The 14664-nt window shown below is 45.4% G+C and overlaps 1 protein-coding gene across 2 annotated transcripts in view; it reads left to right on the forward strand.

Moving 5' to 3' along the window:
* Positions 1 to 14664, forward strand: part of PHACTR1 (phosphatase and actin regulator 1) — a 301149-nt gene that overhangs the window by 281131 nt on the left and 5354 nt on the right. For both annotated transcript variants that reach the window (XM_055798198.1, XM_055798197.1), the window contains exons 10-11: positions 3069 to 3130; positions 11819 to 11959. In XM_055798198.1, coding sequence (XP_055654173.1) covers positions 3069 to 3130; positions 11819 to 11959 — 203 coding nt within the window. The remainder of the gene's footprint in view (positions 1 to 3068; positions 3131 to 11818; positions 11960 to 14664) is intronic.

A 14664-nucleotide genomic window follows, 5' to 3' on the forward strand; every position in this document is an offset into this window, starting at 1 on the left:
TTTGGTGAAGCACAGCGGGAAAGGAACAAAAAATTAAAATAGTTGCATAATTACGAAAAAAAAGGAAACATAAAAATGCTCCACCCTTAAACAAGTAAATATAAATAGTGTCTGGTTTGTACATCACTTTGTGTCCTTTCCCTAGACTTCTGAGAAGGACAATTATAATAAATATGGTGGAGCCTAGAGAAAAAGAAACATAGGAAGCAATAATGAAGAGTGTAAATTCTCTGCATAAGCAGGTCAAGCAATTTGCAAAAGCCCTGTTCATAGTGCACACACACAAGAAAACCCAGCAAGCTCCCAAGCAAACTAAATAGGATTTCCTCTGCAATTAAAGCTGAAATTTCCTTGATGCAAATGTCATGTCTGGTACCATGATGTTCCTGTTACATGTGTAACCGCATTATTGCTCATCCTGATGGGAAGAAGCGAGGCAGAATGTGGTTGGACAGCCAGCCTTTATACATGAAATGATCGCTGCCTAGCTCTGTGCTGCTGCAATAATTATGAGATGGTCATCTTTATTGAATTACAAGGGCAAAGCATCCATTGCACAAGTTCCACTCCTTGCTGGTGCCAACAGCAGCATTACAGCAGCCACAGCAAAGAAATGGAGAAGGGGGACACTGGTGCTTGAAGGGTCCTTCGCTGAAGTGTACCCAATTTACTGGCTCTTACTTAAGTCAATGAGAGTAATGAGAGTCCAGACCTGCAAGGTTAGTGTGAAGACTTGTTGCAGTTAATACTTGCTGGCCAAGTTTACCAATCCCTCTCACGCACCACCCCTGTGCCACTTCTCAGGTGGATACTAGTCGTTTAGTTATCAGCCTGGCACATTCAGGGCTGCATAAATTCCTCACAGAAACGATGCTTAGGTAGCCCTTGAGGGTCTCGGTCTGTGCTGGGGGACATTTCACACTGGCACAGAAATCGGGTCTGAAAATCGCACCAGCACGCAGCCACCCACCCTCACACACACAGGTCTAGAGAAACAGAGCATCTCCTGAACAGTTAAGATAAAATAAAGCAACAGTTTTGTAGCTTGACAAGATTGGCATGACTTAATTAAAGAAATAGCTAAAAAAGTCACTTTCTGTTTTCAGAGAAGAATGCATTCCTAATTCTCATTTTTTACCTGACCGAGGTCTTCAGCCTGCCAGGGTGTCCCTGAAGGTGGGTGGCCAGGCTGAGAAGTGAGGACAAAACAGAGAAATGGTGTGCCAAGCACAAAATTGAATGACCATAACTAAATTTTATGTGCTCGCAGCTCTACCGTGACTCTGTGTGGGCTCTATTTAGCACTGTGTCTGTCTGGCTTAATCTTGCAAGCATTTATTAGTGGCTCTGGTTCTGAAAGCAGGCATTTGCAGGACCAGCTCCTCCAAATTTGAGACACAGAGGGAAGAGTGAAATTGCTAGAGGAGCAATTACTAGAAGAGAATCCAGCCCAGTAGGGACAGGAGCCATTGAAAGAGGAAAAATATATTTATCAGTGTTGGTATTCCAGTTATCATTTAAAAAGCCATTTGTGACTCCCTGCTGTCTTCTGTTCTTTTTACTCCGGTATGATTTTCCTTTCTCCTGAAAATGTAAGCAGTATTTTTGGTTAAATGCTATTTTAAAGATCAGAAGCGTGTTGTAAAACACAGTCTATCTCACTTTCGTTGAGATTTCCCAGTCCCACTGAAGTCAGGGAGCAGTTGTGGCAGACCTGTCGGCTCTGCTGTCCAGAGCAGCAAGCAACCTTGGTGTCCAGCCTAGCCCTCCTCACCTGCTCAGGGGCTCCTGTGGTCTCTGGAGCTTAGGTCTTATTTCTCTGTGGGGAAAACCCCAATTTTGAATGCATTGGTTTGAAACGTTACATCTCCTCCACCACGGGCAGACTTCCATTGGATTAGGACCTGGTTCTATTAATTTTGGCTTGTCCCACTCAGCTGGTGGGACTGCTGACCTGTGCTCCCATGGCTGAAGAGGTTACAGCTGCCAGTTTGTTACTGCTGCTCTGCCAGAGGTGTCCGCTTCTCCCATAGGATCAGAGAGGAACATGGGATTGCCCCTTGGGTTTAATTCAGTCCAAAGTTGGACAATTTAAATCAAGCCACCCATCCCAGACTGGCCTTTGAGGTCCATAATCTCCCCTGCAGAGAGTTATTCCTGGGTGACAGCCGGATCGTAGCAGGGGCACAGGGGACTTGCTGGAAGAGCTGAGTTGTGTTTGCTCTCATCCGTTACGTGCGGGTGTGATTGGAGTGAGGGGCAGTTCAGCTGCCAACGAAGCGGTGGAAGTGGACCCCAACTGATCGAGGTGCTGAGTACCTGGAAACCTGGGCGTTCAGTGAAGTTCAGTGCCAAGACCAGCAGGACAGCCTGCTCCTAAGTTAAAGAAGAGTTAGCGTACTCAGATGTTATTGTCCTCTTGAGGGATAATGGTTGAGGCTTGCCCTGGTAAGAGCTTGTAGCATGATCTTTTGGCTTAGTGTTGAAAGTGAATTGCCCTGGGATGTGCCTTTATGCTCCAGTGGGATGCAGTGAAGGCTCATGATGGAAGGACACCCTCTCCTTACCCTGCTCAGCTCATAGCGAGCTGCAGATTTTGCCTGGCATCCCTATTCTGATTTCTTTTTTTCCCCCATTCTCTCCAAAGAGTAGCTGTGAGAAATTATTGTCTAGATGGAAAAAAAATGCATGTGTTTCTTTTCCAACCGTTGTTGACCTTGCAGCCTGGCAGAATCTGACCGTATTGTAACTGAGCCCCTTGAGGTCGCCAGGCCTGTGGGCAGGGAGGTCATGGTTTCTGAGGAGCTGGCTCGCTGCCTGGCCCTTCTAGAATGTGACACTCATGAAGAGGTGCCAACACAGGGCAAGGAAGGAGGCCATAGATGTTATATGAAGTGTGTGAAAAGGCGCAGTAGCGACGGAGCGAGGAAGTTCACCAGCCCCAGAGGGACGTGCTGTGCATCAGAGAGGTCCTGAAACATTCATATACTGATGGAGAGGCTTATTTTGTTGCATACTGTGCATGCCTGATGAGTCCACCGTCTGAGATCCTTGTAAATCTTTTACAGCCCGGAATGAGCAAGAGGAGCAGGAGGAAAAACGAGAGATAAAAAGAAGATTAACACGTAAGGTGAGGAGCAACTTTGATCCTATTATGACACTACTGTAACTTTCTTCCTGCTGCACAGTTGTTTGCCTTTTCCTCGGCACCATTTTCAAAAGTAGAGTATGAAACAAGTCTTAAAAGAAATCTTTAAAAGAAATCATCAGTGTTACAGGGTGTATGTCCACAGAGAGTGAAGGGAACCACTTTGGTGGTAACATTTTGAAACAAGACAAAAGGAGATTCAGTCTTCATCACTGACAGAGCTTTTGAACAGTGAAGGATGAAGAGCCTAGCACCGGTCTCACCCTGCTCCCTGTAAATGTAATGGCTTCTGCAGCCATTACAAAGAAAGCAAAGTTAAAACAATTGCTGATTGCATGTGACAATTCCAACTGAAAAAAGCATAAAACTGGGAAATAAACTTTTTCTGTAAAGGGAGATTGTCACTTGAGGCATTTAAACTAAATAGAGACAAGCACTTGCAAAATGATGTATAGTGCAGAAAACAATCTTGCATTGGCAGGGAAGGACAAGCAAAGCAGCATAGTTTGGTTTTGGTTTTCCTCCCATTTGAAAGTCATTTACTCTTAAAACAGTCGTTTCAGATACATTCAGTTTTGCAGCTGGTGTAAATGTTTACAGATGCCCCAACATACATAGCCAACAATCCACCCTTGTTATTGCAGATAAACTTTATTTCACCCAATGTATTTCCTATCTCCAGAGGTGGAGAAAGCCCCCTAAAAACTCACATGCTTGTGAAGCAGCACCAGTCCCTTCCTTTACATTTGTAGGTGGCTTAGTCTTTTTACCTATGTGATCACAAGCTTTCAAGGCTCTCAATAGACATGGGAAGGTTACACTCAGAGAGCTGGACTGCTTGCTTTCATGCTTAAAAATCTCATGCCTTAGTCTCAGCAGAGTGCTTGGTCACCAAGGGGAGGATGCTGCTGTGGCCTGCAGGAGCTCAAAAAGCAGTAACAGTATTTTTAAAACACGTTCCTGACCACAATGGCAGGGGTGGTCTCACATCCCCTCCTAGCACTGCCTGAAAGATGCGAAGCTGCATTGCAGATGTTTCACGGGACTCACACTCTGTGCAAAGGCTAGAAAGAGCGTTTTACCAGGCTTTCTATTTCCCTGTACAGTGAAAGGTAAACGTGTACAGGAATCCAACCCAAAGCTTGATGCCATTAGATGAACAGCTGGAACAGATCAAAAGCAAAGCTACCCATGCCCAATCTGCTGCCTAAGAAGTGAGGGCTTGCTAACTCAGCCAGCGTTGCTGCCGTACAGTCCCCATCCTCCGCTGTTTTGTGGGAAAGGTACAAAGCAGGTGAATTGTCTGTTGCAGGCAGAGGGCACAGCCACGCGCTCGACTAAAACGCCCAGGCTGCCACAGCACCGCCGCAGGGTCTGCTCCCTCAGACCTCAGCAGTTCGCTGTGAGGTTTCTTCCTTTGTCTTGTTTGCACGTTTTAAGTAGGAACAGCGGCAGGAGCAGCATCAGTCCAAGCCCCTGGCAGTCGGATCTTTAATATTCATACCCTTGTTCCTGATCACATACCTTTTAGCCTTTTTGGGCTTCTTCCCTAGTAAAGATTTTTCTCCCCCACATTTGTGAGGTTGGTAGCACTATGGCTTAGCATTGTTTCATTTTGTTCATCTTTTTAAACTGTTGCAAACTGTTCTAGTGACACATTTTTATGAAAGAACAATTTTGATGAAAGAACCACGCGCCTGGTCTTAATGACATATTTTGTTTTCACCTACTAAACATAACTGTCATAAAAGCTCAGAAATCACTAGAGGAAAGAAGTGAATAAAGCGTGCAAGTGGACAGATAACAACTAGAAATGCCAACCACCTAGGGAATGCTGCAGAAATAGTTGTTGTTCCCCAGTTCTGTCTTTCACGAGCATGTCCCAGATGTGTCGTCATGTCTACAGCAGAGTGGCAGACTCCTTCTGTCGATTTGTACTGAAGTCTTATTACCAAAGGAATTTAAACCTCAGATCAAGCAGAAGTTTAATTGAGCACGGCAAGTGTTTTGCCCAGCAGCCCTTTCTGTTTGCACCGAGTTTTAATGCACACACATGCCCACAGGGTAAATTCAGCATAAGGCAAGTGTGCCATATTGCCTCCTTGTAGCCACGTGTAGTTGGTAATAAGAAGGGAAGGGGGCTCTGCAGAAGCTGCTGACAAGAATTTTGACCTTGCACTATAGAAACTGCTGCTGGCTCCAATTTTTTTGGTGGCGTCATTCCAACTCCAAGGGAACAACCCTCTCCATCCATTAAAAAGCTGCTCTTAAAATTCCTTCAGCACTGACATTTTGTTACAGTATTATGATGATAAGTTGTAACATGACATGCTGTAATAAGTAAGATTACCTTGCTAGGTCTAGATGCCTTATTAAAGTTAGCAATAAATACCCAGCTGAATTCATCATCTGGACAGGCAATTTCTGAAAAAAAAAAATTCTAAAAAAAAAAAAAATCAGGTGACCTATAGCAAGCTGCCCCTTTAAGCACTTTTCATCCTCTCAGACTCTTCTAACTCCAAATTAACTGGGGATAGGGAATAGCTGCCACTCAAAGAACAAAGTGGAGGCAAATGCTGTGTGGTACAGTTTCTCTGTAGCTGTGTCCCTCGCAGCCAAGGCAGGAGAGGTGAACCGTATTTGCCTGTCACCTGAGATGCTCAGGGATGGGTTCTGCACATCCAGTGGCCCCTGTGCTCCCTTTCCCTGCCCCTCGAGGACCACTGAGCAGCTTTGGGTGCGTGGGCTTGCGTCATTTGGAGGGGGGGGGGACGGACACGTGGCAGCCAGGAAGGGTTTTTCTCTGAGCACTGGTTCTTGGCCCGCAAGCCCGTTCCAGGAATATTAATTTGCAGAGGACCCTGGGAAAAGTGTTCCAGGTGGGTCCCCTCCACGAGGAGGTCTGAGCCCCCGGGAATTACTACTAAGAATTTATCCTCTCTAAACCTCAGTGAATTTGGCTGAGCACCAAGGCAATTAACACAAGCCTGAACTCCCCCCGAGGACTTCCATTACAGAGAGAGAGTCGTCGCCTGGATTAACAGAACACATTACAAAGCGTTTGCAAAGAGGAAGAAAAATCTTCTTTTCCTATACCTTCTCTCAACCAGCACCATGCTCCTCCTTCCCCAGAGCTGTTTATGGCTTCCTATTCCCCACTGTCAATAGTTAATTTTTCCCGGAGCTCTAGCTCTAGAACTAAAAATCTCATAGCTGTAATATTGACAACCAAAATGATGAGGTGTGGCTGTTTCTTAAAATCCACGCAATAATCTGAAATCTTCGCTCCCATTAAATTCCTGCCTTGGTACAACTGAAACTCCCTGTTCACTGGTGCCTTGCTGGGAAATATCTTGCTGTTCAATCTTTTCTTTAATTGACCTCCGCTGGCTTGCATCAGCAAAGGCTGTTCAAAATAATGAACTCTTGAGAGAGGTGGGACTCAGGGGGCGGAGGGGGGGGGAGGTGAGAGGGAGGCACAGGGGAAGGGAAAGGTCAGAGAAGAAAAACAGCAGCTAATTTGGATAAACCGCATTTATAGTCAGAGGGAAAGGTCTTCAGGGTGTTTTCCTGGCATCCTGCTCCTACATCTTACCACCAAAGGGAGGGGGGGGAGCAAAGGAGAAGAGGGAGTTGTGTGGGCTGCTAGTTAGGTTCTGTCATTTCTCACCTTGGTTTCTTCCTTAAACAACAACCATAACATTTTAACGAGGTAACAGAGCAGGCAAAGATGAGGTGACAAGACAACAAGCTTCGTTGTGACTGAAATGGAGCAAACTCAGCGTTTCACATGTGACTAAATCCCAACACCAGACTGGCAAGAGTATGTCCCCCTCCGCTGTACCTGGTGGTGGTGCTTGGCTTTGCTTCATTTCCTGATTTTATATATTTTTTGCTGATTAATAATAATAATAATTGCTGATTAACCTCCCTCATGTGTGTTAAAACTCCCTTGCAAATTGGCGTGGTGTCAAAGCTTGAAACGTGCCCCTTTTTGTCTCCACTGATCCAGAATATACAGAGGAGAACTTGACCTCCCGTGACGAGACGTGGGAGGTCCTGGCCTCATGTACACTGCTTTTGCATTAATACAAATCCATTTGCTTCAGAAGGGATTTTTGCCCTGGTTCACACTCAAATGAAGAGGTCACTCGCCATAAGGTTATCCTGCTCCACCAGCTCACCTTCACAAATAGGGAAATAGAAATGTACACGCCCAGAAAAAGTCTAGACACACACACGCACATGCCTTTGACATTAACAGAAGTAAAAAAGGGTCCAGCTCCGCGAGTAAGATCCCTTTCTCCCCACTTGGACCACCACCGCCTTGTGCAATCAACTGCATCGTGTCCTCCTACTGTAAGTTTTGAGCATGTCATCTTCTTTCTGCCTGTTCGAAGAAGCAGAGCTCATTCTCAGGTATTGCCCAGGAAGGACTGGGTACCATTAAGTAATTCTGACCCAAGAGACTGCAGCTCACAGGTCGTAAAGAACTCCAAGGTGAGATCTGTGGTGAGCTGCACCCTCACCGCGAACAGACACGGAGCTGGCACCTACAGTGGAGCTGCTCAGAGGCTGTTCTGCAAAGCTGTTTCCCCGGCTGTTCCAGGGCTAAGGGTGCTCTGGGTTGCCCAAATATACCGGGAGACCCTCATGCTTAGCAGCTCACAAGAAACCTCGGCCATGGCATGAGCAAGAGGCAGGGAAGTTTGTTAACCGTTCCAATAATGTAGCTTTAATTAATTGCTTTTAGAAAACCACTCAGTGTGGTTGTCTCTCTCTTTACATTTAGTATCACCAGATTGGCACTTTGATTTAATGTACTGAATATATTTCGTGTGTGTGTGTATTTATATATGTAAATATATGTAGATTTATGGCTACATATGAACTATGTGATATGAGCTGTGGCTTTCAGGACTCTTGTTTCACAGCCAGAGCACTGGCACGAGAGTCAGTGCACGTTTTCTCTGTTCATAGCTCTGTCCCCGACCTCCTGGGTCACCTTGAGCTAGTTGCTTGTTCTTTGATGCTTCTCTTGCTCCAGCTGCTCAGGGGATGAAGACATTGCCCACCACTCTTTTGGGGTGTATAAGTACCTCAGATTGTGCTGGTTATAGGTTTCTGAAGCAAAGACAAGGTGTCTAAAAATAATATGCAGTAATAGTTGTATGACTTCAGAGGGATTGAAGCAGCAGCTTTTAGTCTGTCTTACATTCAGGTGTCACCTAAGAATGAAAAATGCACATTAATACCAAAGTTTCATAATGTGTTCGTGCCCTTGACATTTTTCCACGCATAATTCAGTGCACTGTTCTTCACGCCCGCTGAAGTGTTGCAGTGAGTTTCAGTGGTGTAAAATCTGCAGGCGATGCACCTGATTTGATATTTGTGAACATAAGAACATACCTCAGATGTGCCTCAGTTCATCGTGTGACCCTTAACATTTACCACCATTTCTTTGATTGTAATGCACACCCAGCGCACGAAGGAAGCCAAATTAGCTGTTTAAGACCAGGACTGAGGTGCATACCAGCACCGAAATCACCTTGCTGGCAGAAGCACCACCACCTCTGTGGCACTTGATGCTCTTGCCTTCTTGACAGCACCTGGAGAACAGCCTGGAACAGCGTGTTCCAGGGTATCACAGCCTTCTACTGTGTAGAAACTTGCTGATCACTTCGATTGGCACAAACATGAAAGCTGGCTAATGTCAAGAGCTGACAGGAGCTGTGAAATAGAGCCAGTCATTTTTTGAAAGTCTTCTTCCAGCTTGGAAAGCTTGTAGGAGGTCCTGCTTCCCTTGTAGCCATTTAGAAACACAGAGTTTAATTCACAGGATTTCATATTTTGTTGGTGTTGTCATACTCCATGCAATGCGACATTTTAGGGTTTTTTTAAAATTCTGTTTTAATCTGAAACCACATCTAGGCTGTGTCCTAAAATGATAAAAGCTGAGCAATATACAGATAATATTGATTCACCCTTAAATCATGCTGTTGTGAGAAAAGAAGCAGTTGATGCACGTAAAGGTGGAGTCTCACCTTTGCCTTTGAAATTTTGGGGCGTAATCATAATGTTTTTTCAGCATGAAGAGTCTCTATTCCCGTAGTCAGGGGGTTGATTTTAAATAATGGGAAGCAAAACTCAGCTGTGCTATCAGAATAATAATGTATCAGTGCTAACCTGCAGCTCCTAGTAGTAGGGCTGCTAGAAAACCTGCCAATTTGAAACCCTGTTCGAGATGAGTTGTAGGACATAGAGAAGCCTCACTTATAGCATACCTGTGAGTATACTCCAAGCGTAGCAGAGCACTTTGGTTTTCTTGCTTTTGTTAAAAGCCTGTCTATTAATTGCAGTGTGTATTTGGCTTGCAGGTGACTTTGGTGTAGGTAGCAGGGCTGCAGGCTGAAGAGGCAATTCTATTCCGTTAGAGTGAAAAATAACATTTTTAAATCTGTACGTGCTTCAATCTAGTGTGCCCTCTAGATTTTCTGACATGGTAGTCTAGCTCAGAGATATATTTATCCTGTTGTCTAAAAAGGCCCAAAAAATTATGCCTGCTGTGTATGCATTTTGCTTTTTTTTAAAAAAAAAAAAAAAAGGTTTCCAAAACGTGCAGCCTTAAGTTCAGAAAGGCATGCTTCTTGCTAACCTCACTGCTTACATGCTCTTTGGCTGACCTAAGCACGGCTGGCTTGAATGTGGATATATAAAATGGAGCTTTTCTTGGGGAGCTTTTGGAAGAAACAGGAGGAATTTTGTGTGATAATCACATGCAGAGTAGCTTGCCCCAGGAAACTTCATGGCTCCCATAGAAGAAGGTGGGTGTGAGAAAACTGTCCAGTTTTAAGATCTTTGCAATAGTCAGAAGTTTCAAAGTTGTTCATTTTCAAACCCAGGAAGAGTTTTTCCCTCTATTAAATGTTGTAATTTACCCTAAAATGGCTTTGGGGACCAGACATGAACTGCTGAGCTGTGACTTGACTGATGCCAGCAAGGGCATTGCGTGGCACAGTGTAGAGCTCTGCTCCTGGTTGCACTTGCTGTAATTTCTCTGCCTTTGGTGTGTGCAGAACAGCTGGGCTGCAGCCGGGAGGGGGAGAGTTCCCGTCTTCCTGAGCATCTCACAGGCAGAGCTTTAGGGCGGCTCTGCAGACTCACTACATGAGGTGTTTGAACCCAGTTTGTGAGTGCATGCTCAGGGCCGTGGGTGTAAGGAGAGCAGCCCTGCTGTCACCTCTTGTCACAACCACCTTTTCTAAAGCCAGAAGAGAGAGGCAGCCATCCATGCCAAGAACAAGCACGCTGGGATTTAAAGCCAGAGATGGGATGGGGCAGTGGAGCTATATTGCAGCAGCACCCAAGTGCTGGAGAAAGGTGGGATTTATTTATCACCCTCCACTTAGCATCCTGGCTGGTTTGAATCTTAATTTTCCCTGGAAGATGAAATGCAGGGGACAGATACTTAATTTGGGAGGAAGGTGGAATTGTATGTCAGGATTCAGGAGGCTAAATAACTGTGCAGAATAGAGTCTCAAGCATTTTATGAACTTTCACTATCCATAAGGGTGAAGTATTGCAAAACACCGGTTTCTAGTGAGTGGGACTAGCATGATATAATGCGTCGCTAATTGTTAGCAGGATATTATTTTTCCTGATATATCGTGATTACAAATGTTTAATAGTGAAACTTTTGCAGTTAATATACAGCCACATGCACATATATATCTAGCACCTTCTTCAGAAACAGATGTGTAACTGCTTTTGACGTTAAGCAGCGTGCCATGCATGCAAGAAGAATTGATCCTGAAAGCCAGTTCCTGTCCCTAGCCACGTAACCGGTGTACGATACATGGACCACCATCACACTACTGTTTCCAATTTGAGAGTTTTGACTGTGGCTGCCTATTCTACCGCGGAATTTGAAAGAAATGCTTTGGAGCAATCAAGATGCTTTCTTGACATGATACAATCCACCCTTGCAATTTTTTTTAATTTTTTTTTTTGGCTTGTAGTATGCAATGTAAACTGTTAAAAGTCAAATATGCTGTGACACAAAAGAGAGCTGCAGCATACAGTGAAAAGTTCATTGAGCACTAGCCATCATCCCGCCTGCCATTTCTGGAGGTAGAGGACAAGGTTGCAGAATATCAGGATGGTAAGGAAAGTTGTTCCTCACCTTTTGCACATAATTCAGGGCAGGAACCACCTAGTGCCTTTGCTTGACTCCTCCCAGGCAGCACAGAAGCACACCCAGCAGCTCAAGGCTGCAGAGTGTACAGCCTGCGCAGGTAGTGTTAAAGTTGAGGTTGTGATCTTCGGCTCTTCCTGAGGCATCGGTGCACAAGGAGACTTCCTTGTGTTACATCTCATTTCTGCCAGGGTGATCAACCTCAGCCAGGGATCGAGGCCTGCAGCCACAGCAGCTTCCCAAAGAACAGCGGGCTGCTTCGGCAGCAAAGTGGGATGATATTCAAGGTGCTGTAACAAGAGGTTGTCTCCCACGTAGCAATTCTGTGAAAGGCTGATAAAAACAACAGGACTGGGGATGTCTGAACCCTCTTATTATCATAACGATAGTTGTAGTAAAATAAATCCCCAGGCAGCACTCTGCAGGGAAAAAGTGAAGTCCTGATGTCTTTTTCCACTCCTTCCTCAAACCTGCAGCTGAGCCAAAGGCCTACAGTAGAAGAGCTACGTGAGAGGAAGATCCTCATCCGCTTCAGTGACTACGTGGAAGTGGCAGACGCGCAGGACTACGACAGGAGGGCGGACAAACCCTGGACACGACTCACAGCCGCCGACAAAGTAAGTGGAGGAACTTTGGGAGAGCCGTGATCTTAACAGCTAGAGCTACGTCACGGCAAACAGCATCCCGTGGGTCCCACAGCTGTCACGGCTCCACCTGACGTCCCTTCCCAACACGCCTGCGGTTTCTTCCTTCCCATTCACAAAGTTTGTTCTTTGAGGCATAACCCTTTGGCAAGATGGCTCCCTACATGTGTGGAAACCAGGAGCAAGCTTAGCAGCATTACACCATTTAAACAGGGAGGAGAGTATCAAGCCCCTTGAGGCCAGGTCTTAACGGCGGGCCTGTTATTTGTTGGGTTTGATCTTGCCACGTAACGCTGACAGCTCCTGCCGGACCTAGCAGAGCAGTGTGACAGCAGCACTTGCCAGAATTCCTGACCCTGGGTGCAAAAACGCCACCAGGTCACATCGGCAAAGGCATCTCCATCCCACCGAAACCAGGTAACTTCTCCCTAGTGTGTTACAACAGGGGCCTTTACTCGGGGTTTCCACTACAGAGTATTTTAAGCACTAAACTGAAACCACAGAAGAAAGACAAAGAAAAGGCACACGTTTTTGGTGTATTGACAGAGCTGTCCTCTGAGCAGCGGTGGGATCTTCACTCAGTGGCGTCGCTGGAGTTGGCATTGGTGGCAGAGGGGTTAAATTGCAGGCAAATTGTATCAGTCCCTTCCTGATATAATCTGAGGGTCTTAATAAGGGTCTTAATGACGCCTCAGGAGGAAGATTTAAACATTTTACGGCCTCTGTAAGTAAAGAGGATTTATGAGGCTTATCAGTGATTCCTATGCTTACAGTGACTCTATGATGGCCATGTAAAGTTAAAGATTTTCGGTACCTGAATTCAAGCCTTGACTATTTCTTTGCTGTGGGACTTACACAGCAATGGAGACCATGATGTCCAGTGTTTAGAGACAGGAGGAGGATTTCTGGCCATGCCACTCCTTTATGGTGTGCTTGATTTTATTCACAGAGCAAAGGGCAGCCAGGTGTATTTGTATAATTTAACCAGAGGACATGTATAGTTTGGTGACCACTGGTTTTCTCCTTGACAGAGGGCTTTTTTCAGTTTCGCTTTGGACAAGTTAATGTAGCATAAACTGATCTGAAAAAAAGAAAAACTCCATCTGGATTGTCCACAGACCATAATATACTGGGTTAAAGTAGCTTTTCCCATTTTCTCTCACCATGTGGGACAAGTTCTTAGTCAACTGACTTAGTTTTATTCTCCCAATTGGTAGATGAGGGAGGTAATAAATCTCCAGTTGGTTCTGCAGCCTGTGAGAGACCCCTGCCTGGGATGAAAGGCACGGAGAAACTTCAGCTGAGAAAGGAGAAGATTTGGAGTCCAGGCAGGTCCTTCCTCATCCTGTATCTGTGAAAAGAACAAGTATTAAATACCACTATTAAATGTGGCCTGGTAAAAAATTCAGTATTAAGGCAAAGTACTTTGAGGTCACTTCTGTTTTATAATGCATGCGTGAAGTCAATAGAGCAAGGAGCTTAAGTTCTTCAAGTGAACATTTTCTCAGCAAAGCAGAAGAAGAAATGTTTGTCATGCTTATATTAATGCCCCTTATGGCGTAAGATTCTTTTGGGGGTTTGATTCCTGTGGGTAGTATTCTGATTTCTGCCGTTCAGATGACCTGCTTTTCCCCACTGTTGGAAAAAATAGCCAGACAAATTGGAATCAACTCTAAAATGCCTGACAAAGCTGCAACGTCCTATAAAACATTATTTTCTTCCAGAGCTTTGACTCAATAACTGTCTTCACTGGTCAGCACAGGATAGATTTATTGCAAAAATAGATTTTAGTAATGGACTTTTCTGTCTGTCGGTAGATCTGTGTGCTGGATGTAAGGAAGTGCCATCCCTCTGGCTTCATCTTCACCAGGTCTGGCTGTTAGAGGAATGAAAAGGGCACGTCAAAATCGCTCCAGCAGATGAGGGATGCAGGGAGGAATAGATTTCAGACCTTGTGCGAGTCAGAAGCCTGTGTGGCCTCCTTCACCGTCACTTAAGTGGCAAATTGGTCTGCTGAAGGTAGATCTTGGAGCTGCTGCGCAGCCATCGCTCTGTCCTGACGGATGGAGGCAGAGCCTGACAGACATTTCTAAGGTATATAAAAAACTAAAGCTGTCCAGAAGGAGCACAGGGGGCCTTTTCTGTAGAGCGCACTCACAAAATCTATCAATTCTTAGGGCTTGTCAAGGCAATGGTGGTTCGTGGCAGTTGCAAAAGCCCTGTTCTGGGCTGGTGCTGTTCATACTAGGTTAGATTTCCTCCACTGAGAAAAATTTCTGACAGACACGAGTATTGCTGACTGGTGCAGCCCGTTGCAGCCACTGATCTGATGTTTTCAGCATCACACGGAAAGGCAGGGACACACACTTTGGACCCAGGGGAGTGTTCGGCCACAGCAGCCACCTTGCACGTCCTCTCCAAATACTCACAGTGAAACCCACTGGTGAGCTACAAATACCACAGGGCTGTCAGAAGTCCCCACTTTGGGCTTGGGACTCCAGCCAGCTCTGTTGAGCACCATCTCTACCACAAAGCTAAGTCCCTCCAAGTCACCCCCTTTTTATTTTTTTTTTCTTCAGTATTTCTCTTTCTGCCAGTCACCCTGGTTTTCTTTCCCTTCATGGACAAGCCACAGAGGGTGTAGGTAACTGGGTCTCCTGCAGGTGCTGAATACAACC

Source organism: Falco peregrinus, chromosome 3 (genome assembly GCF_023634155.1).
Source record: "Falco peregrinus isolate bFalPer1 chromosome 3, bFalPer1.pri, whole genome shotgun sequence".
NCBI lineage: Eukaryota > Metazoa > Chordata > Aves > Falconiformes > Falconidae > Falco > Falco peregrinus.